This window comes from Chanodichthys erythropterus, chromosome 12, assembly GCF_024489055.1.
Source record: "Chanodichthys erythropterus isolate Z2021 chromosome 12, ASM2448905v1, whole genome shotgun sequence".
NCBI lineage: Eukaryota > Metazoa > Chordata > Actinopteri > Cypriniformes > Xenocyprididae > Chanodichthys > Chanodichthys erythropterus.
Window position 1 is genome coordinate 31571368 of NC_090232.1, and position 25674 is coordinate 31597041.

The window sequence follows — 25674 nt, forward strand, 5'->3', positions numbered from 1 at the left end:
TAGTTCATACTTTTTGACTTAATACTACTTACTACTACTTTGTAGAGTTAACTTGTATATTTGTAGAGGTTACTATAAAACTTGAGTAAAAGTAACTCAATTTCAAAAGTTCAGTCAACTTACAGATTTAAGTTGGGGTTTGTAAGCAGAACTCAAACAAAACAGTTATTTTAACATGACTGCTTGTTCATTTTACTAGAAGAATGTGTGGAAACTGATTGCCTTACATTTCTCAAGCAAGCTGTACTTAAAATTCTAAGTTGAGAATACAAAGAAAGACAACAGATTATGCACAACACTTGAATGTTTATTTGCTCTATAAAACAATATGAAAGACATTACTGAAGGTATGCTCGTCAACATGGCCCACTGACAACAATGTAGAAAAAAAAGTACATACTGCACTTACAATAAATAAAGTGCAATGTTTCTTTGTCTTTTACATGTTTACAAAGTGGTCAAAAGCAAATCTTGCAAACACTTAACATTCTGTTAAGTACAGGTACAGAGTTTAGTACAGAACAAATTTTCTAATACAGTTCTCTTTAAAAGTTATCTTCTAATAAAACTATTCTAAAACAGTTTTTTGGAAAAACAAGTATCTGTAAAACACTAGCACTGAACAATTTGAGTTCTTAAAAGGCATATCTATTCAAACTCAACTCAGTAATAGTTAACCATGAAAAAACATTACTGCATTAGGCGATTTTTTAGTGATTGGATTTTAGGTTTCAGTGACTTGTGGCAAAGGGACAAAATCACTCTCTGTAGAATATCAAATGTGCTCTTCAGTGCTGCTGGATGCTCTAAGTTTAGAGTATAAATTAGCCCAAAGAGCAGACACATTGCTTGTGGAACATTTTCAATGTTATCCACAACCACTGTACCTTCCAAAAAGATTGCCGTTGTTGTGGCATCAAGATGCAAGGAGTAGGTCACTGTCATGATACCGATTGCAGTGTCGAACATGTCTTCATTGCCATCACAGTCCTAAAAACAGGAATAGCATATATCAAAAAATTAGGTCAATGTAAGCCACAAAACGTCTTTTAAAAGCACATACTTGCATTTAAATGTAAAACTAAATTAACAACACTGTATTATGTCTAAATGTAAAGGCCTTTTAAAACAGGACACATCAGTGGATGCATGGAGGAATGACATTCAAACCACTGCAAGAAAAGAAATTAAATCAAACTGAAGGCCAGCAATAAAAACATATAGAAAAACCTATTCTAAATCTGATAATTTGTTATTTGAAAAGGTATCAAAAAACATCAATGATTGAATTTTTAAAATCAATTAAATATCAGATTTTTTATTCTATCTAACTTCCTTTCTGTCATTTACATATTTTTTCTTGCCTCCTTACTGACTTCATCTGTTGTGTCTTTCCTTTATTCTTCCTACCCATCTAAATTTCCAATCTCCCATCTATTGTCTCTTACAATTGTTTCTCTTTCATCTCTGTCTTTTTTTCTTATGAGTTCTTAATTTATCTTTCTTTCTTTTCTCTATCCCTTTCTTTGTTTCAGTGTCCTGACTGTTTTCCCCCTTCATAACTCTTGCCAGATCTCATCACATCACAGAAAAAAATTACTTACAAAGCATGTCTTGTAAAAATCGGTGGGGTCTTCTCCGAGGAGGAGTGGTAGGCCATGAAGAACGACTGTTCGTCTCGCATTGACGTTGGATTTCTGCAAAGTTATGAACATTAATATTTATTAGCACTCATGACACAAACAAAACACAGATCAGACAACAACAGCAAAAGCAACAATTGTTTTTACTATAGAAAATGAATAGTGATGTGTCTGAGGAACTTGCATCATTGTCAATCTGGTGCAGAAGCTCAAGTTTGGAGCCAATGTCTCCTCCTTTAGCCCTGAAGATCGATGAAACGTTGAGTGAATCGGTCCAGTTCTGTAAGAATTCGGTTTGCAGGTTTTTGCCAGATATACGATTAAATTCTGCCAGAATCTAAAAAAAAATAAAAATAAATAGGACAAACTGATATTAAGCCATCACTTCTCACTGAAATGTGCAACAGTGCAAGAATGAATTAAAGGGATAGTTCACCCAAAAATGAAAATTAGCCCATGATTTACTCACCCTCAAGTCATCCTAGGTGTATATGACAATCTTCTTTCAAACGAGTTCAATTAGAGTTATATCAAAAGTCCAAGCATTATTAATAGCTGCTCTGGTTTTGAAGTCCATAAAAAAATGCATCTGTCCGTCAAATAACGTGCTCAACGCGGCTCTGGGGTGTTAATAAAGGCCTTCTGAAGCGAATCAATGCGTTTGTGTAAGAAAAATATCCATATTTAAAATTGTATAAAGTTCCAGCCGATCGCCTTCTGTGGAAAAGAGTTGAAAGTTCCTTTTCGAAATTCAAGATGCGTACGTTATGACAGCGCACCTGGTCGCGTTTGTCTTTCGATAGGCAGAGGCACTTTCAACACTTTTCCCTTAATTGAATACGGAGAGCGGTTGGCCAAAGCTTTACTTGATAAAGTTTTAAATATGTATATTTTTCTTACACAAACGCATCGATTCGCTTCAGAAGGCCTTTATTAACACACCAGAGCCGCGAGGAGCACGTTATTTGACGGACAGATGCATTTTTATAGACTTCAAAAACAGAGCAACTATTACTGCCATTTATAGTGATTGAATTAGCCTGTACTTCTTTAATATAACTTTAATATAACTCAGATTGTATTCGTATGAAAGAAGAATGTCATATACACCTAGCTAATAAGCCACTGATCTCAAACGGTCTCATTCGACACAAAACTATCCTGCATCAGTGTGCCTTTTTGTCTTTTACTCTTTGCACACAATGAGCAAATTAAAATCGATTTAATTTTTTTTAACGTTGGTTTATAAATAGGCCATAATCATAAGCATACCTAGTTGTGCCGCCACATCCAGATCACGAGGCAAGCTGAAGTTTCTTCTTCGTCGACGTCGTCGTCTTCAAAATCCAGTGTTCCGCAACATTGTGCATGCGCATGCGTGGGCGCGGCTGCGTTGCCTGTACAGCACACTCAACATTCTTAAGTACTATGTACTAAATTTACTTAGTTTAACTATTGCATCCACCGAAAAGTTCACATTACACAGCCTAATCAAGTTAAATCAACAAATTTTCCAAATTTAGTTAATTTTACAAGTTTTTCTTAAGTAGATTCAGCAATTACTTTTTACAGTGAAGTTATTCATATAGTGTTTACAGCATATTTAGAAAAAAAAAGTAATGTGATTTTTGATCAATACACATTATGATTGTGCCACTAAGCACACTAAAAACCTATATCAGTAAGTATATTCTGTAATAGTAAGATTCATTTTTGAATAGTATTGATTAATGGAGAAATGTAGTAAATTTCATGAAGATGTATTGTTTCAGAAAAATGTAATCCTGCAGCATGAACTGCATAATAAGCACATGTCAGGATTGAATTGGATGCATTTCTTAAAGGCCTTTGGCTTCTGACCTTCAACAAATGGAGGTGATATTGTGTAAACATTAATGCCGGCAACCAGGAAAAGGAATCAATCCGTTTTGACATGGAGCTTTTGATTATATACTGCAGAAGACCTTTTAGAATTCTTAAAAAATAAAAATATTTAAGTAATAAGGTGCAATATGATGTGCAATTATGTGAATGTACTGTAGTCACAGCTACAGGGTGTTTTGCATCATAGCTGTTGCTATATTGTGGATTTCTGCGTGGCTGGAATGCTGAAGGCTGATTATAATCAATATTTAAATTATAACTTTTTTATTAGAAGGCACACAGCACTTGTACTTTTACACTTTACAGACAAATTTAAAGATTTATTCTCTACTGTGAGTGGGTTTGTTGGTTTTGGTGTGGTATCACTTTTGTTGCATTGATTTAAAGCTGGCATAGCTGAGGGTAGACGAGTTCTCATTATAGATCAATGATCTAGTTTTTTTTTTATTTATTTTTATTTTTTTTTTATTTTGGCTATATACCACAACTGATAAAAACAGTAAATAAATCTTTGAAATATTTTAATTTCAACAAAACTAACATTACAGAGCTGCTAGGGATCACTATAAGTTTGTGGCTGTTTATTGTGATATTGCTTTTTCACACATAGTTTGTGTGTGTGTGTGTGTGTGTGTGTGTGTGTGTGTGTGTGTGTGTGTGTGTGTGTGTGTGTGTGTGTGTGTGTGTGTGTGTGTGTGTGTGTGTGTGTGTGTGTGCTTTTTTGTTAGCTTTTGGTGTCCTAGAGTAGGTCAGATAAGTTCAAGGCCTACAGACACTAGTCATTTTCCCAGGTGGATTTGATGGTCCCCTTTGACAACCTGGGACAGCTGGTGATCCTGAGTCATAAGCAAGGCGTGCTGGGACAGCTATCAACCTGACCTGTATGTGCCACTGCTACATCACTCATAGTCTGTCACCTGGGGTGTAAATACCCATTTAGACTGGATAGGAGGTTTCACAGTGACAGTCCTCAGATTCACTTGCACAAATGGGTGTCTTCACTAAAAGGATTTCAAATCCTGACTTGGATGTGTTGATGCTGTAATTACAGCATCACTTGCATTGAAGTCATATCATTAACACATGACAACACTCCGTTCAGTTGTTGCTTTTTTTTGCAGTTTAAACCCTCTGGAGTCTGAGACTGATTTGGGGCCTGGAGAAGTTTTGACATGCCCTGACATTTGTGCTTTTTTCATTTGTTCATAAACACATTAATGACACAAGTGTCATTACACTGTATTCAACACAAACTAGGCTACAATAATATGTAAAGAACATGTATGTACATGTTTTTGTTTTTGAAGGAATACTTTTTATGCGTGGTTATTGAAAAAACAAAAAACTTAAGTCACTGAAATAAGGCCAAAAAAAGTATATTAAATCTGTGTTCATAAGACTTCTTGGTATTGGAGGTTGTAGACTAGAGTTTTTGCTTCAGAATTATGTAAAAATTATGCTGTCTACTCCTTCATATAAAACAATATATTGATTTAGTTTTTGTAAGTCACTTTTTGTCAAGAAACACAGTATGCGTGGAGGCGTGAATGATCATGAATAATGGGCCATTTACACCTGAGAAGACAAAAGAATCAAATAATAATGACCTGAAATGACTTGCATATTAATGAGGCCTTTCAGTCAGGTAGGGTGTGAAAAAACCCTCTGTAATCATGTCTCAGCTCAATTTAAAATAATGGTATTCTATTATATCCTTTAAAATATAATGTATTTCTGTGATGCAAAGTGTCTGAACAATTATGTTACCTCTGTGGCATTTCATATAGGCTTTTAGCTTAAAGCATGCACATTTGGAGAAATATTGATGGATTCTTGTATGTTTATATCAAATTTCTATACAGAGGAGTAATATTTATTCTATATATCATCACTATGAGTGCTGGATACAATTCATACTTGCAGCCGGAGGGTGCTCTGTACACCTTTAGGCCACAAATCCATATAAAGAAGAAGAAGAACCAGGAACTAACTGCATGTCTTCTAGAGTTCGCTAACCATGGCTTTACCATCCAAATAAACACTTTTCAAGACAATAAATACATGATTGAGACGATGTATGCATGTATTGCCTCTGAATTTGCGTCTGAATAGCGCTTGCTCCATGGGCGTGGCCGCATTAGCAGATAATGAGCTGAATCACAGACTTCTGACATGGCTCTCTTTTCATACAGTTTACATAAACACAAAATGTTTGTTTTCGATTTGACTTGCACGATTTAAAACCTGACATTTTAACATTTCTTTAGACATAAGTTTAATTTTTTTGTCATTCGTATACACTAAGTTACAGTTCATTTTCTGAGAACTATCAGATTGGACTTTGTTCAGAGGGAGACGAGAGATCACGCATCATGTTTGTTTTCTTTATTTTACAAAAAGCATAGCATTTTGTTTTTACTCTGAGTGTACACAAATGAAAGAAGATATTCAACAGATTAAAATGGTGTATAACTCTTAATTGTATGTGCAACATTGACGGAGTATTTTGAATCTCTTTCACACTGGTAAGAAAAAAAACGTGGTGGTATCGCCAGCGATACCCTCAGACCTCAGAGTGTTAACTTGAAAGATGCACTTGCCTGTGCAAGTAGATTTGTTTTTGCCTTGTTTTTAAGATTTTTTTAGATTGTTTTGGTGATTATAATGCTATCATTATGAATAAAGGGGTAGTTGATTATGATTTCACTTTTTTTTAACGTTAGTGTGTAATGTTGTAGTTAGAGCGTAAACAATGTCTGCAAAGTTACAATGCTCAAAGTTCAATGTAAAGGGAGATATTTTCTTTTAAAGAATTCTCAGTTTAAGGACTACAACAAATGGACTACAACGAGCTTCTTCCCGGGTTGGTGACATCACTAACCCTAAAATTTACATAAACCCTGTCCCCGAAAATATGCAACAAAGGAGGCGAGGTCATGTTGAGCTGCTTTCAGAGAAGAGCTTGTTGTTGTAGTAGAGTGTTGTTACCATGCCATCATTTTACATCAGACTACTTCACACATTAGGGTCAATTCAACACTGGATTTGTGTTTATAGTGTGCAATATAACATGTGTTCATGTTTCGCGTGTAAAAAAAACACAGTATTTTTCACATAATTTACTTATCTGTATACCGCTGTTTCCACTGTCATAAAAACGGGCTGATGACTTCCTTGTTCTATGAAGTCCCTCCTTCAGAAATAAGTAACGAGTTCTGATTGTGCCAGCGGTTCCTGTGTTGTGATTCGACAGCAGCTTAGCTTACCAGTTGTGGTCCATAAACAACGCCTTCTCCAGACAAAGAGGGAACTGCTCCATCTTTTAAGAATAATCTTTGTGCGAATCCGACATTAAACTGATTGAAATTGAGGAAGCTGTCCTCAGCAAAATGTGCTGCACATAGTTTTACACGTGGATTATAATTTTCGGGAACCGAGTTAAACATAAATTGTAACCATTGATCTCTAAGTACAGCGTCCCTGGGAAGGCCAAACAAAGGTGATTGGACTGTGGGATGAAAATAACAGCGTTTCGACGACATGGCGACAAACACACTCTACAAAAGCAACCCTTGCTCTTCTCCGTGGGAGCGCAACAAGACCACGCCCCCTTTTTTGTGTATTCCTGTGGGCGGAGGTTAGTCAAAAAACTGTTTTAGTGCCGTCATTAAAGAAGGAAGTAGAGGGATGTAGTCCAAACTGGCCGTTCGATGTAGGCGACTTCTGTTAAGTAAAATATCTCGCTTGGCATTGAACTTTGAGCTTTAAAATTTTACAGATTTTATTTATACTCTAACAACAACATTACACACTAACTAAAGTTTGAAACATGGGATCACGAAGAACGGGACCTTTAACGGCACATGCTAGTTGATGAGTTGAAAGCAACTACATAAATTTATCCACTAACCATTCAGAAACATCCAGTTGCATTCTATAAGTTGTATAAGTTCTCTCCATCAGTGTCTAACTGTTAAAGCTCCACTCGCTTCTGGAAAGTGGCAGCTCATTTGCATTTAAAGGGACACACAAAAACAGTGTGTTTTTGCCCAATTTTTGCAAATTTCGTTGCGGATCCACCTTCGTTGTGGATCTATCACTGTGCGCAAGTAGACGCCGATATGGGTCCATTCGCGGATATGGTCCGGAAGGCACGATACCTTTTGCTGTGTGGGATAATAAATGATCTGTGGGGTGTTTTGATCTGAAACTTCAGAGACATATTCTGATACACCAGAGACTTCTTGTGGAAGGGGCATTATAGGACCCCTTTAAATCAAATCTCTCTTGTAATTATGTATGTGTAACATTTGTTTACAGATTTTCACTATTTTTTATTTTTATTTATTTTTGTATTTTGGTTTCATTTTAGTTGATAGTTTAGTTCATGCAATGGGAATAGATCTAAATAATCAACATTTTTAAGGATCTCGGCAGCTGTAATATTAAAGACGTAGTAAAAGTTTTCAAAAGAGTTGTATGTACAGTAATGATTGTTTCATATGCACAGATGTTACCCAATTACAGCAGGGGGTGTTTTTTCCAAGTGTTAAAAAGTTTAAACTGCGTGTTTAAAGGGTTAGTTCACCCAAAAATGAAATTTCTGTAATTAATTACATAAATCTGGGTTGTACAACAGATCGCCGGCTCATTACTGACCAGCTCCTGGGTCAGCATCACAGGCATGCATCGTGATGCTTACGCAAACAGAATCTGCAAATACTAAGCCAGTGTTTTGACATAGAATCAGGAATCGCTGCACTACGTATTTACTACGTCAACAGCATAGGAGTCTGACAAGGAAGAGAAGAAATAAGTCTTTTTTGTTGTTTTTGTTTTCCATAACATTAAGCTTGAACCACTGTAGTCACATGGACTATTTTAACAATGTCTTTACTACCTTTCTGGGCCTTGAAATTTGTTATGATGTTGCTGTCTATAGGAAGGTCAGAAACCTCTCGGATCAAATTTCATTCTTAATTTGTGTTCTAAAGATGTACAAAAGTCTTAGGGGTCGTTCACACAGAACGCGTCTTTGCGTCCAAAAATGCGAGACGCAGCCCTCAGGAGTGGTTTTAAAAAAAGCGATAGAACGCAAGGGTCTCGAGACGCGCTTTTGAGATGTGATGCAAAAACGACAATAACGGAAATAATAGAAATAGGCAAACAGCAGAATTGACAGATACAAGTTTTGACATGGAAAAAAAGAAAATAAGATAATAATTAGCCATGTTGCAGTCATATAAAACAGTTGTCATGCCAACTTGCTATTGTAAACAGAAGCTCACAACACTTGCCCCGCCTCCAAGTTCTTCTGATTGGTCCACTGTTTTTTATGTAAAAAAAAAACATTGTGCACTGGTCCTCATTGTGCTGATCTCCTGCTGAGTTGCTTTATTCAGCCAAGGCCATAATATACGGTATATGTCCCTGAGAGCCACACAGCTATACACAAGAAAATCTCTCTCTCCCATTTTTTTAAACAAAAAAAGTGTTCATATGTCTGCCTCTCTATTTATAGATAAACATTCTAAGGCCCCGTTTACACTAGTGCGTTTTTGTTTTAAAACGGCGTTTTAAAACGAAAACGATCCTCATCTGAAACGCGTTTCCACAGCGTTTCAGAAACAATCTCAGTCTACACTACACGGCCAAAAACTCTTGTCACATGACCGTTCATGCACACTGGACATGCACGTACATGTGTAAACAGTTGCCTCTTGCGCATGTAGGCAGCTGCAGTATTAAAAAAAATGCTGAGTTTAACTACACAATGGCTGCTAAAAATGGCAACAAAGCCAGCAAAGATTGCAGTCCAGTCCACCATGTTATTGTTTACATGGTCATCAAGGATACGTAGAACGAACGTGGGCAGCCACGCCATCATTTTCAAAAGTCTCTGCTTTGGTCCGTTTATACTGAAATGCAACCCCAGTGTTTTCAAACTAAAACTGGGTCTGTAGCGCTTCCAAAGTCTCTGTTTTCAAGGTTCAAAAACGCTGGCGTAGTGTAAACAACAGCCATAACCATAGCAATACTTATGCATTCCAATACGAAAACTCACTAATGTAAACAGGGCCTAAACTTGAATGGAAAATTCTTTTGAAGTTTTAACCTGTACCAATAGGCTAGGGTTAGTAGAATAAATTAAAATGTACTTGCAAAGTTACATACAGTAGAATGTGTGTTGGGGGACCATCAAAATAAAGTGTTACCAAAAACACTTCATTATCCTGACCCAAAATAATCCTAAACCTTTGAATGGTAGTGTAAATAAAAAGTCTATATATGAAGGATGAAACTGTAGTACTGTAACTAATCCAGCAAAAGTGTTTGCCGTTCCGTTCTGACCGGCTATAACACCTCTGAAACCATGAGAGACTGTGTTCCCTTACTAATCATTATGGACACCATTACTGTAGCCTTGCCAAGAGCATGGAGCTGTGGTACCAGTCAACAAGATGTTAAAGTAAAGCAAGTGTTTTTACTGTGAACTCAGGAACAGAAACTAACACCTCACACAGACAGTGAAGGTGAGATGTTGTAAGAGAAAAGCTGTAAATTGGGTGATATCCAGCATATAAAATTCCAAGACAGAGTTGCGTTTGTGTTCTGGGTAAAAACTCTCTCTACTTTTAAACATCTCACAAACTTATCAAAGACTTCTCACACAAATAGCTGGTATCAGAGAGAGGAAGCTGTTCTCATTTGTGGCAAGTTTCCTTCACGCTTGCATGAGATGACCCTATATTCCTATTCAATAATAGATAAAAACAAACAGACATACACAAACAAACCTTTTCTGCCTACTGTATGATACTAGATTGTCAAGTTTTTTTTCCCCTTCCACCTCCTTTGAAGCATCAAAAGCTGATATGACGTGCTCTTTTTTTTCACACGACTGGAGTGTTAGCAAAGTGTCTGAGCAAACAGGAAGCAGCTCAAACTGAGACAAAGTGTCAAGCTGGAAACGCTGCTTTGATCTCCCTTTAATAACCTTCACTTGTCCTCTCAATGTTCCATTGCACAGGAACAAAGGCAAAACACATATATGTGTATTTACAGTGGGGTCCAAAATTCTGAGAATTGTAATTTATTCCTGTGATGATAAAGCTGAATTATCAGCATCATTAGTCCAGTCTTGAGTGTCACATGATCCTACAGAAATCATTATAATATGCTGATTTATTGCTCAAGAAACATTTCTTTTATTACCAATGTTCAAAGCAGTTGCTTGATAGTGCTGCTTATTTTTTTTTATTTTTATTTTTTGTGGAAACCATGCTACATTTTCAGGATTCTTTGATGGATAGAACATTAACAACATTTAGCAAACCTAAATCATTTGTAACAATGTATTTACTAGGGCTGACCCCTAATAGTCGACTAACCATTAGTGGACGAGAAGAGGCTTAGTTGACCAAAATTGTATTAGTTACTTAGTCTCAAAAAAAAAAAAAAACAATCCGCAGGAATTGTCAAAATCACGCAGTCTGATCATTAAGAGCTGGTCTAAATGGTAATAACAGTACATTGGGCAGGACATCCGAACGCTCGCCTATTATTCATCAACCTCAAATATGGCTTATTATCTGAAACATGCATGTAGAAGCAACTTTACATGGCCGCTTGCTTTAATGTTAGCTTAGAAAAATGTGGGCTATTCAAGTGTTTGTGTGGAGTGTGAAAGCTGAATAGTAGCGCGGTTACTGCATGACAGCTAACATGGAGGTGCGAATTTGGTCATTTTTGGTCATACAGATAAGAGTAATACATCTTTTGAACCTGTGTTCAAAGAGTCTACTTTTATTTGTGTGCACTCGCTCATTATAACAACAAAACGTTGTGTTTTTGTAAAATAATGAACACAACCGGGGTGCGCATTCTGCCGTCTCTGTCTGTAAACCTGAGCGTTTGAAACTGAAAAAATGAAACTCCATGTAAACTTGCCTCACAGACATGAAAATCATATGTATAGAAAGCAAGATGTCTACTTTTAAATGAACCAAATTAAAATGGAAAACAAGTATTCTCAGGTTATGTAATGCGTATGAAGCATGCATATAGGCACGTTCACTACTGCGGAAATGACAAGTCAGCATCGTCAACTTCATCACTGCAGCCGGAAATAGAGAAAACACTAATTTATAATTTAATTATTAAAATTTTAAAGCAGTCTTATTGCTGTTTTTCCCTGATGCATTCTTAATCATTACTTCCGCTGGTGCGCTGTGGCAAGCCTTATGCATGCGCTTGAGCGCTGATTAGGCTATGTAGGCATTAAATGCTCATTATTATGATTTATATGGTTTATTAATAAATGTGTGATTAGTTGACTAATTGGTTAAAATGAACGTCTACTAGTCGACAAGAAAAATCTTTAGATGAGGGCAGCCCTAGTATTTACTGTATATGTTGACATTGCCAAGTTAAAATGTAATAAATTTGGCTCAAATCTTTATCTTTGTTTGCTTCTATAATGGATTAGAGGCTCTCATTCATGTTGGAAAAGCTTCTGAATTTCTTCAGCATGGGGGAGTTCTTAGAAGAGTTCTTAGAAGAGTTTCACAATAATTGCTATTGATGGTTAGTTTGACCGTAAGTGAGTTTGTACTCTATGATGGTCAATTGAGGTTCTGCAGGTACAGTCCAAAGCTACTACAGAGTGTGCTCATTACTGAGTGTACCCTGAGGTGACCCTCACTGTCTGCTGTGTATGAGGGTTTCTTTCTGTGATAGCGGAGATGCACTGGTCCTCATTGTGCTGATCTCCTGCTGAGTTGCTTTATTCAGCCAAGGCCATTATATACATGTCCCTGAGAGCCTCACAACTATGCACAAGAAAATCTCTCTGTCTGTCTGTATGTCTGCCTCTCTATTTCAATAAAAGATAAACATTCTATACCTTGAATGGCAAATTCTAACCTGTAGCCCTCTTAAACAGATTAGTTTAGAATTAATCTCCAGAATTCAGCCTCACTTCTCTCATTTTTACATTCTCTCATTCCCTGATTCATGTTGAAGGTTATTCCTCAAGTTAACATTGTCCAGAAGGGTAGCAAATGAAAAGGCAAGTTTTATAAGTTTCTGTATTTTTTTTCTGTTGTCTAAATAAAATGTAATTAAAAATGCCATTTTAACTTCCATTATTACTTTTTTAGTTTGCACTTCAGAATTTTTTCCTATTTGTTATTACACACAGCCAGTGTTATTTTAGTTTCATTGATATTTTGAATTAGCTTTTATTTTTATATTTTTAGTTTCCATGTTAATTTTAGTTTAATTTTTAGTAATTTTGTTATATGCTTTGGTCATTTTAGTATTTTTTATTTAAATATACATTTGCAAGAAAAAGTAAGTGAACTACTTGCAGAATCTGTGAAAATGTGAATAAGCGAGATCATACAAAATGCATGTTATCTTTTGTTTAGTACTGTCCTGAGTTAGATATTTTACATACAAGATGTTTATATATAGTCGACAAGAAAAAAAAAAAAATGCTGTTTTGTGATGGTTGTTCATGAGTCTCTTTTTTGTTCTGAGCAGTTAAACTGAGCTCTGTTCTTCAGAAAAAAATCCTCCATGTCCTGCAGATTCTTCAGTTTTCAAGCATTTTTTGCATATTTGAACCCTTTCCAGCAGTGATTGTATGCTTTTGAGATCCATCTTTTCACACTGAGGACAACTGAAGGACTCAAACACAACTATTAAAAAAGGTTCAAACATTCACTGATGCTCCATAAGGAAACATGATGCATTAAGAGCCGGGGATGGGGGACTTTTGAACAGGATGAAGATGTCCCAGTTTTTCTTATTTTGTTGAAATATCTTTTTTTTTTCTTTTTTTTTTTCCATTTAGTACTGCCCTACTGCCCTTTAGTACAATTTACCTCAATATTCAAATTAAAAAGGTTTTCACCCCTGATTGGTATATATTATATATAGTAGCGCTCCACTACGGGTAAAATAGTGCAAGTTTAGGTGCAATCAAACTCAGTCTCTGTGTAACGTGCAGGTGAAGTGTTCCGTGGGGAGAAGTGCAGTTCCTAGTTTAGCCAACTAGCTGGGCCATCCACACTCACTTGGGGAAGTCAATCAACCTTCTAGGTAAAGAAAAGACACAGAGGTTAGTAAAACACCCATTGAGAGTCCACACAGCTCTCTCCTCATCTTCCTTGGTGGTGTTTTTATCTCAGTCTAGGTGATTGTCTCATGGGATTGCCAGGTGTTCCCCATAATTAGCGTTGCCAGGGGTGACAAGTGGGATGCAAGTGATATCTCATCACTGTATATATATATATATATATATATATATATATATATATATATATATATATATATATATATATATATATATATAAAATTATATGTCACTTATAAATGATTATGTACAAAATTAATAGTGGTTATTAAGATTGATGTGGTTTGTAATTGGTAAAATATGATAAAAAATATGAAAAAAAAAAAAAGATAAGATAAGAATATTGACTTGCCTAATAGTTATGTATGCACTGTATAGCCAAGGCCATTTTTACTTTTCTTTTAGTTTGAGTTTTTCAACTAATATTTATATATATATATATATATATATATATATATATATATATATATATATATATATATATATATATATATATATATATATATATATATATATATATATATATATATATATATTTTTTTTTTTTTTTTTTTTTTTTAATTTTCAGCTTTATTTCAATTAACTAAAACAATTACACACATTTCTGTTTCTGGTTAACAACCCCGCACCCTGCAGAAAAAAAAAAAAAAAAAAGGTTTCCATACAGCATAAACTTGTTCTGTGTAAGAAGTAGTTGTCGGTCTCTTGGAGAGTCACACCTGTTATAGTTGTCAATCCCAAACACTGACTGTATGACTATATGCAGCCTATGTGATTGTGTTGCTCTGCATGCATGTATGCTTATGAGTGTGTCTGTATGCTCATATATGATTAATTTTGGAAATCCTGAGCATGAATAATGCATTAGAAAGGAAGGCAATTATGAACCAGTTTTATTTTGTAATAAAACGCTGTTAAAATGTAATGAATGCACTTTCATTTCTGAGTTGCCAAAGGTGCTCCTGCCACTGAGCTGTTTTATTTGTGGGGAAAGGCTTTTTAGAAATAAAAACCAAGCTGCAGAAAGTAATTAAGTGCTCTGTAATAACAAGAAAGCACCATATTAGGGCCCGTGTGCTCAGACCGCAGATGCAGTGCAGCTTGAAGCCAAAGGAGTTGGAACAGCGAGACACTTGAACAGAAAAAAAAGTGAAACGAAAAAGTCGAGAAGAGGGTGAGCACAGCGTGTTTAAACGCGCCGGGAAAAAAAGCTTTTCAGCTGTTGTTGAACTCCACATTCAGTTGGGCTAATTAGATTTTCAAAGCTCACAGTGCGGCATATTTGCCTCTAATCAAAATCATTCAACATATCAGTCTGTGTTGATATTCTATGCAGCAGCCATTACTGTCAGAGGTAATGATGTGATCACAGAGAGTGGAGTCAGGGAAGCCGCGCTCACTGTCTTCTGCATGTATTGCATTTTTAACCAGTGTGACTTTCATTGAATTAAAATGCTGATCTGAAGCCAGCCACATCACCTAATAATTTAAAAAAAAAAAAAAAAAAAAACAGCGCTGGTCTCAGATCAGCCAGACGACTTTATTTCTGGTCTCATTTAGCCAGAGTTTGACTATACCGTCTGATCAACGTTTCAATATATTCTTGCCAAGAACTGCCAAATTAGACAGGAAAGATTATTTGATTGATTTATATTATAAGTAAATATAAATCAATGATATTACAATAACAAAACTATTGTACAGAAAACTGGTACCCCAAGTGTCCTTTAGTTATACACAGTTTACGAATCTTTTGTTTCGAATCAGTGGTTTGGAGCACGTATTAAATTGCCAAAAACAGGCCCCCCAGTGGTGAACCATTGAAATTTCGAAACACCCATGACGTAACAAAGCCTCGTTTACTGAAATCACGTGACATAGGCAGTTTGATACGCACTCCAAACCAATGATTCAAAACAAACGATTCATAAAGCTTTGAAGCTTCATGAAGCAGTGTTTTGAAATCGCTATGAACTCACATGAACAGTTTTAAATATGTCTTTAGTAGCTTTCTGGGCATTGAAATTGTTGGTAACACTTTACAATACGGGTGCACTAATATGTATTAAAGGGGTCATGAACTGCGTTCTTTTATTGTTTTTATGTTTCCTGGGGTGCACTTATAATATTAGTATGCTTTTTACATCCAAAATTGTCATAATTTATAAATAAAAGGCATTTTTATTTATACATAGGCCTATGGCTGCATTTACACTGCAAGTCCTAATGCACAGATCCGATCTTTTGACCATATCCGATTTTTCGGCCAGTTTGTTTACATTCACTTTAGACGTGACTGGTATCCGATATCTGTGTTTACATTACTTCCTGCCCCAAAATGATCGTCATTGATAGTACATGCACATGGTAGACCCTCGGGTTTTGAATGGCCGCGCTATCAAAATTATTTGGTCAAGATCCTACCTGTCAGAATGGATAGATGAAGTTAACAGCTGTCAGTGTCATGGATGTATTACAGCACGAATTCTGACTGAACGGATATAGACTGGAAAATAAAGGTCATTTGCATTTGATATTTTATCTACAGTTATTACAACTGCTGAATGTATGCGAGTGTGTGCAATTTCTTTCTTGAAAAATAGATAACGTTAGACATATAAAGTTCCCACCTCAATAATAAAGCTGTGAATTTTCAGTGCGAGTGCATACAAATGATACAAACACGTCTGCTTCATACTATAACATTAAAGCTACCTTTTAGTGAGCAAACGTGTCGCCCTCGCCGTGTGGTGGCTTGGAATTCCAATGGGTATCGGATATGCGTGTTTAGACGTAGGTCACATGTCCAGAGATCGGATATGTATTGGATTTAAAACCACATTTGTAAGGCAGCGTTTACACTGGCACAAAAAATCCGATCTTTTGCTCACATCTGACACAGATCAGAATTAGTTGCACATGTGTAAACACAAAAATCCACAAGAGATCCGATTTTTTTTGCATCCGATCTGAACCATTTCCAAATGTGGTTTTAAATCTGATACATATCCGATCTCTGGACATGCGACCTACGTCTAAACATGCATATCCGATTCCCATTGGAATTCCAAGCCACCACCAGGCGAGGGCGACATGTTTACTCATTAAAAGGTAGCTTTAATTCTGTATTATGAAACAGACGTGCTTGTATGCACTCGCACTAAAAAAAATTTGCAGCTTTATTAATGAGGAGGGAACATTATATGTCTTTTTCTAGAAAGAAATTGCGCACACACATACATTCAGCAGCTGAATTTCAATTTTCAACCTTTGCCTGGTTAATTTAAAAGGGACTGCCGTGTTGTTGTTTTTCTTATAAGCCAAAAGCTTCACTCAAGAGCTTCTCGCGCGCACTTGAATTCATAATTTTTTTTTTTATAAAACTATTAACTGTAGATAAAATATCAAACGCAAATTACCTTTATTTTCTGGTCTATGTGCTTTCAGTCAGAATTCGCGCTGCAATACAACCATGACACTGACAGCTGTTAACTTATCCATTCTGACAGGTAGGATCTTGACCACTCGACATGAAATATATGAAATAATTTTAATAGCACGGCCATTCAAAACCAGAGGATCTACTATGTGCATGTAAAACTATCAATGACAATAATTTTGGGACAAGAAGTAATGTAAACACAGATATCGGATACCAGTCACATCTAAAGTCAATGTAAACACACTGGCCAAAAAGTCGGATATGGTCAAAAGATTGGATCTGTGCATTAAGACTTGCAGTGTAAATGCAGCCGAAGTGGCTCAGATCGGATGCGAAAAAATCGGATCTCTTGTGGATTTTTGTGTTTACACGTGTGCCACTAATTCCGATCTGTGATCCCCACTTTGTAAATCCTGCCATTTGCTGGGTCTGGTGTTGGACTAACAAGGAAGTTTTCAGCTCTAAAACTTATAGGATATTCTTAAAGTATGATGACCTCTTATATGTCAAAAGCTCAAGGAAGATTTGATTTCTCAGTTCATCACCCCTTTAATTCATGCTTAACTAATGCACAGATAATCATGAGTTAATGTAGGACTCATGAAGAACTTAACCATTAATTAATGATTACTGCATCAGCAACTAATAAAGAGTCTATATGATTAATAGATTAATAATATATAAATTGTTATTAATTAAATGTTTCATGATGTATTAATTCCTTAATAACATATTTTATAAACTAAAAGTGTAAATTAATGCATTAATTACCATAATTGGTCCAAGCCATGTATTTAAACTTCCAGTTGTCTGCTTTAATTAATCACTGACTAATGATTTGTAAATGTATCATTATGTTATGACTACTTGATGAGGCACATGACTATTAGCTAATTGTCATATGTCATTTATGGGTTTTGAAAGTTGCACATGCAGTGAATGCGATGTCAGAGAATGTAAGTTGGGCTGCACACAAATATCAGCACACCAAAATCTGAACTACTGACTGCTGTTACGCTGTGTTTAAACTGTGTGTGACGGAGCCAGATACTAAATTCTATACTTTTATCTTATTCTTAGTACAGATTGTGTTCTGTGGTTTCATAAATTCATAAAATCCTCCTTGTTTCCAGTTCTTCAATATAGGTATTACTGCATCTAATCTCCCCCCTTATAGAGGGTTAGAACAGTATTTGAATGTAATGTGAAAGCTCTTCAAAGATACAGAGTAACAAAGAAATGTGTGAGAGAGAAAGAGCCACAGAGGAGAGGAAAAGATATTTAAGAGTTTCTAATTTCATGAAGATGATCCTGGGTAAATGAGTCCTGCCCAAATGAATAGAGTCATAAAAAGAAATAAAGTTTAAAAGCCCTGGAATTAATCAAGTTACAGACACGCTGTGACCATCAGGAATGTTTCATAAATTGAATAATGTGAGCTAGGTGTGTGTGTGTGATAATCACAGTGGCTGCCTCTATGCTCTCCTGTAATTTCAGCAGATGTTTAATCTCTCTCCAGAGGAGGTGGATGTTGCTCATGCTGCACAGTATCAGATCTGGACTCCCTCTCCCTACAGGGCACTGGAGGTTAATGTAAATATCAAACCCAGCAGCATATGAATTTTGGAGCATCACTGTATTTCACAGCACTGTTTCTCCTACACTTAGAAGCCCTGAATATCCATTAGACCAAATCTTCAGTTTTTGCACTCTAATTTTTGCATTTTAAAAAAGTACCGTTCACAGGCTTAGGGTCAGTATGATTTTTATTAATGTTTTTGAAAGAAATCTCTTATGCTCACTCAGGCTTCAATTATTTGATCAAAAGTCCAGTAAAACAGTGATATTGTGTAATTCTACTACAATTTAAAATAACTGTTTTCTATTTTACTATGTTTTACAATGTCTTTTATTCCTTTGATGGCAAAGCTTGTGCTCAAGAAACATTTCTCATTATTAAGGAAAACTTTTGTGCTGCTTAATGTTTTTGTGGAAACCATGAAACATTTTTTTTCAGGATTCTTTGATGAATAGCAAGTTTAAAAGCTTTCCATTTTTTAAATGGAAATCTTTTGTGAAATTATAAATGCATTTATACTGTCAATTGTTACTTTTTGATCAATTTGCTAAATAAATTATTAATTTTTTTTCTAATTGTACCTACCCCAAACTTTAGAATGGTATTGTATACTTATTATATTATTAAATATGTTATCTGTACAGTTGGATTAATTATTATCTGTCTGAAATGGCTGTTTGAAAGATGTTAAATTCAGTTTAATTTATTTTTTAATAGAGTTTTCACAATAAATATTCTGCCCCAGACCCCATTATGAAAACCATTCATTTTGGCTACAAAAAGTTTGTTTATTATGTTATTGTTTTGAGAATTTCACCCTAATGGTTTTGCAAAACAGGTGTATGAAATATATATATATATATATATATATATATATATATAATATTTATAATATGTGTGTATGTGTGTGTGTGTGTGTGTGTGATGCATATATATATATATATATATATATATATATATATATATATATATATATATATATATATATATATATATATATATATGCCAGAGTTTTTTTTTTTTTTTTTTGTTGGGTGGCCTTGATGAGCATAAGAGACTTCTTTTAAAAACATTAAAAATCTTACTGATCCCACAATTATGAACGGCAGTGTAAGAATTGTACTTGTTTTCTTTATATATTCCCTGTCATGAATCTGACTTGATTTTTCTGAACACACACTGTATAAGAACACTTATACATAATTACTAAAGCTCTGGCTCTTACAGACCGACATCATTCAGCCTGTTCATGACCTATTTATGACTAAAAACAGAACCGCTGTAAAATTCGACAGACATTTCCATTATTGCCATCATCTTTGTGTACATCATTGTCATGGGGCTTATTTATTTCACAGGTGCACGATATGTGCTCTCTGATCTTCTGCACCAAACACAGGTCAAATGATGTGGTTGATCAGAACACAATGGTTCCTGCTCCGTTGGATGTGTCTTTTACCTGCAATCGTTTGAACTCATCACGGGTCGAACGGTCACAGCCGGCACTATGTTCCATTTGTGATGTGAAGCAATGCTCTGATGTGCAGATGTTCTCATTAGCTGCACCTACAGGAGATGATCCTGCATTCTCAGATAATGATGTATCCTGCAGTGGACATCCAATGTTATTAGGTCGATAGTTCTTCTTTTGTTGCTATTGTTCTCATCCCTTAGAAACATCCTTGGAGGTCTGAAATCCCAATGCATAATAGAACATGCTACTTTGACACTTTTGATGAGACTTGGACTCATGTCTTGACTGTATGTGATGTTTATATACGCGCCCTTCTGACACCAATACATATACGCATTTGCTCGCAAATGTCGGCCAGTTTGATCAAATAGCTCCTGACAGCTGTATAGAAGGCTAATTTAAACCGTCCTTGTCCTCGTCAGCAGCGCCTGTTTATGGATCCTCGCTTAGTTCAGTCTCACCTCTGCTGACGCCTACTGTAGGCCATTCAGAGAAGGATTCTATTTAACAAACAAAGCGCATCTAGCACCAGCAATCACAATACCAGCAGAGGAGCCGCGGCTGACAGACAGGACTTAGGACATTGAAAACCAGCTCTGAGAAGGAAGCTGTGAAAAAGAACTCCGGCAATAGGGATTTTGGACAGCACTGCTAAACGACATAATTAGATAGTGGGGCTGGCAGTGTATAAAACATCTGCTTGCTTATCTATAGAAAAAAGAAAAAAAAAAAAGAGAGAGAAAGGGTGATGAGAAAAGGGAGGGGAAAAACAGCAGAGAATTGCAGGGAGAACAAGCTCGCCAAATGTGGGGTGGAAATAAAGACCTTCTTTAACTCGCACACCTCAATAGAGAGTGCATATTGACTATACAGATGCTTTCCTTTTATACTTTATTGTTTATACCAAATTCCATTCTGTTTCTCCTCAAGTCTCTTTCAGATGCTTTGGCTTTAATAACCAGACTTCCAGTCTGTTTGGAATCTTCTCCTTCTTCACTGTATCAAACTTCTCATTTGGTAAAGTAGAGGTCATACAAAAATCAATATTCTGTCATAATTTACTCCCCCTTATTTTAATCCAACCTGTATGACTTTTTGAACACAGAACCAAAGAGTATATTTTGAGGAATGCCTCAGTGTAATGAAAGTCAGTGGGGTCCAATGTTGTTTGGATCCCAATGTTCTTCAGAATATCTGTAGAATTCCTAGAGGATGTAAAACCATTGTCAATGTAAGTGTCCTACACAGATTACTGTAGGCTAATATTTTAATAGAAATAACTAAAAATGGAAATTTAATTCGCAATTGTGAACAAAATCAGTTTCAAAAAACTGTGTTCTGTGTTATTTCTTCCCTGTCTCTTGGGTTTGATTTGTTTTTGTACTGGGGGAACAGTGACACTCCTCCTACATGGTTCTGTTTTGGAGCTGCAACATGAATTAGATATTGAAGGCAGTGAAGCTTTTGAAGGCGGCATCCACCACCGCGCTTTGTTGACCACTTTTAATTAGGCAGCACATTGTGCCGTGAGCCACACCACTTCAGTCTGGGCCGAGTCAGTAATTGCTAAATTTACTGTAATCAATGTGAGGAAAGCAGAGCTTGATGGCCTGCCAGAAAACTCCTGTGTGGCAAAATGGGGAAAAGAGAGACATTCAGCAGACTTGCATTCTGAGTACTTTTACTGTAATCTGAATTACTTTCACTGATGCCTTCCACACGACTTTGTCAAATGTTATAAAGCAGCTCAAATTTGTTAAGAGAATAAATAACATCCAGAATAGAAAGAGGAAGAGAAAGACAAAGAAAGAATTATATGATCTATATATTTAGCATGATTAATAGTTTTCAATATTGTCAAATTTTTATTTAACACATTTTATTAGAATCTACCATGTGACCCAAACAATCTCAGATTTTTGAATGTGGGTGTATGAAGTCACTATATATTATATTTAAAATGGTCAATTTCTTAAAATATTATTTGCATATTTTCAAAGCTATTCTGTGTCTGGGAAATTGCTGCTAACCTCACTGTTTTGGAACACAAGAAGAATATTGGAAACACTGGACTGCTGTGCTGTTGTCTACGTCCAGTGTCTTTTATTATGTTTTTAATATGTCTAGTTCTTGAGGACAGACAGCTTCCTACAGCGGCAGATCTAGGCCATCATAAATGAACAATGTAACTGAATACTGTCATTTTGTAAGAGCGAGTTATATGCAGGGCATGGAGAAATAAGTAGCACTGTGGCTTTGCAAAGGTTTTAGCCATATTCTTACTGTATGTTTACATCTGTCAATTGTTACTTTTCAGAAAAAAAAAAGAAAAAAAAAGTTGAACCAATTGACCCTTCGTCAGGGGTTTGATTGACTGGCAATCTAACCAATCATAACGCTGAATCCGATATTTTGTCTGACAAAGCAGTCAGGGGAGTAGATTAGCGTCGGTGGACTTGAACTTGAAAAATTGTATGTACTGACATCTTTCTGCTGTTGAAACAACATTCCTTATGATGTTCATTCATACTATAAATTAACTAGTAGGAAGAGATGATCGGTTCATGAGCCGCTTGAACTGAGGCACTACAGTGATCTGTCACGACACATTAAAGAGCCACAAAATGGTATTTATTAGGGGTGTAACGATACGCTCAGGTCACGATACAGTACGTATCTCGATACTGCGTTCACGATACGATACATATCACAATATTTTGAACAAAATGAAAATGAAATTCAAATAAGATTTATTAAAAAAAAACATTAACAAATTTCAAGAATTTTCCTTGTTGTAGATACAAGATCACATTTCAAGGTTTAATAAAAACCTTCTGTAGCTTATTCAAATTAACAACTGAATAGGTCTGTCTGTCACTGAGAAAAAAAAAAATGTTAAATTTAACATGAACTTAGAATTAAGAATCCTAAGGGACCGTTCACATATCGCGTCTAAAAACGCGCGGAAGGCGCGGCGCACCGCTTCTCCTTTCCAAAGCGCTTGCTCTCCCGTGGCATCGGTCGTTGCTATGCAACCATAAACCGCGCTCTCCAAGAGGAGTAGGAAGTTTCAGCAAAGGATAAATTAATTTCTAGCCCTTGCATTACCTTTACTACTAGATATATTTATGGAGATAAGATATAAAAACCACCCTGTAAAGCTATGATCAGCTGTTCGGCTGAGATTTTAATGTTTTGTTACGGAAAGGCCATAGCTGATGGGTTGGTTCTTGTCACATGGCACTGCGGTGAAAGAAAGCCACTTTTTTCATGTGATCAAGCAAGAGACTGACGCGAGAAACCTGCTTGCAAGATTCGATGTGTGTGCGAAACACTCACTGAACTAGAGAGCTGATTGAGACACACCCTTAATATGTGTTGATAACCTGGCTTCTTTCACTGCCACCTCCAGTGGCAGAGTAGGTCACGTCGGCATTTAGTCATAGTATAGTTTAGTTAATTTTACTCTGATAAAAAATACATATAATTTGAAAATAAAAAATAGCTCAGGTAGGACAATCTGTGACACACTATTGACAAGGATTGATTTTCTTGAATCAAATTTTTTTCTGGATTTGTATTTTTCAAAAAAAAAACATTGTTAGTGCATATATAGCTAATATCATGCAGTATTGTTTTCCCCCTTTTTTGTCAACAATGAGCTTTAAAAAAAAATCATGTATATACACATTTTTCGCCACTTTTCGCCTAGCAGACTATAACCTGAGAGTTTATGCTGCATTGATTTACCATTTACTGTGGACTCAGAGGAAGAACCTCAAGGGCTGAGGGTGTCATTTGGGACAAGGCCTACATGTAAATTACTCACAGCAAACTTAAATCAACCATTACATTAATAACCTCGGCAAGCTCCACCTGTGCTCCGCCACAAAGTCTTGCCATCAGAAGCCTCTGTGTTCCTCTGGGTGAGTGATATCCAACATTGCTGCCAGCAGTTCTCTTTTTGTGATTGTCAAGTCGATGTCACATTCTTCTAGTGAAATTCCCCTTTGCCAAGCTCGAATGTGCTTGCGTTCTAATTTTTTTTCTCAGAAACTCTCCGAGGCCTTAATAAAGCAATGCTTTTGTTTTTTAAATTATTCACAAACACAGTGGAAAAAAGCCGCCCAAATCCTCAGAGCTGCTACTGGAATCCAAGCACCTGCCTCCCATAATCCACTCTGCTAAGTAGCACTCTAAATCATTTCCCTAAAAATCTCTGTGTCTTTTTCACTGGATTAATTTTCAGTGAATAGCCTCTGTCATTTCCAATTTGCTTACCTGAAACATTTCCATGGTGATGCTTGCGCATAGACAAAGCACTAAAACGCATGTAGACTTATTCTGCATGTATGTTTGAAGCATGGCATTCTGAATCCTCCTCTCAGAGCTTTCATCAAAACCATTCATGCTAGTGCATCCCCACTGCATTAGCACCCGCCGCCAGTGAAAAGAGCTGTTATCAGGGGTCTATTTGTGAGAATGGATAAATTGTAGATCAAATGGGGCCTCTTAGACCTTCTAGAGCTCCACTTTGTACATCCTGCAAACAGCTATTGCTCAAATAGTAGAGGCGACGGAACAACAGAGAAGTGCATAGCTGCACTTAAACAGGTCCACTGCACACCTCTTACCATTCCGCATGATCATTTTGAGATGCTTTTTCATTCCCAAATTAGAAAAATCCACCAGGCAAAAATGTGACATGCTGTTCTGGCATAATGGAATTGATGGTTGGCACCAGTTCTGCTCTCCCGGGTTTGAGAAATCCCAGATGGATGTCCAACCAGGACGGCAAATACGCATCGTGCATGTGCGATTACTAAAAAGATTATGGGTTGCACCCCGCACAACGCAGACACATGCATAAACATAAGTAAACCACGATTTTTCATGCAGATGATCAAATCTAAAGGAGAATTTTGCCTTTGGCTGAAATCTTTTGTATAATGTTTATGGATCAGATTGGAAAGCTCTCTGGTTATCTAAGTTGCTGGCTACAGTTATTTCAGCCAATTGAATGTGGGTTCAAACAAAAGCTATGACTGAAGTTTTAATCATTGCATTATTGGACAATTTAGGTGTGAAAGTTACCTCGGAGAGTTCTTGAATATGAAGTTAAATTAGAAGTTAAATTACCTCTCATAATGATATTGTTGTTGTTTTTCATTGAATCTTTTATGTATTTGAGATCTAATTTGATTTAACATGATCTTTTGAGATGCATTCTGTGTGGAAGTTTTCAAAAAAAAAAAAAAAAAAAGAAATTTTATCTGAATATTATTAAACAAAATAAAGGTTCCAAAAGAGGGTTTTTGAAGTGATGCCATAAAAAGAGGCATTTTTGGTTCCTCAAAGAACCTTTTACTTAAGGGGAGACACTACAGGCAAAAACACTATTTTTTCAGGCACCTATCAATTTTGAGATTTTGCACTTTTTGGCTTTTCATAAAGTGTTTTTTCAGACTGGTAGAAAGAAAACATCCAAATATTTTATAGCAAATTTTTTTT

At 36.1% G+C, this 25674-nt stretch overlaps 1 protein-coding gene and 1 long non-coding RNA gene across 3 annotated transcripts in view; one reads left to right on the top strand and one right to left on the bottom strand.

Annotated features, from left to right (window-relative positions):
- galntl6 (polypeptide N-acetylgalactosaminyltransferase like 6) overlaps nucleotides 1–25674 on the top strand; it is a 253863-nt gene that overhangs the window by 30534 nt on the left and 197655 nt on the right. Inside the window, exons 3-4 of one of the 2 annotated variants that reach the window (XM_067404465.1) lie at nucleotides 23419–23435; nucleotides 24735–24755. The exons of the other annotated variant lie outside the window; for it this stretch is intronic. Of the exons in view, the coding sequence (XP_067260566.1) occupies nucleotides 23419–23435; nucleotides 24735–24755 (38 nt within the window). The remainder of the gene's footprint in view (nucleotides 1–23418; nucleotides 23436–24734; nucleotides 24756–25674) is intronic. 2 annotated transcript variants of the gene reach the window in all.
- On the bottom strand, nucleotides 307–2999 carry LOC137032626 (uncharacterized). Its single transcript, XR_010896728.1, has 4 exons — nucleotides 2916–2999; nucleotides 1828–1980; nucleotides 1605–1697; nucleotides 307–990 (listed from the first exon to the last, which is right to left on the bottom strand). It is a non-coding gene; the product is annotated as an uncharacterized lncRNA (long non-coding RNA).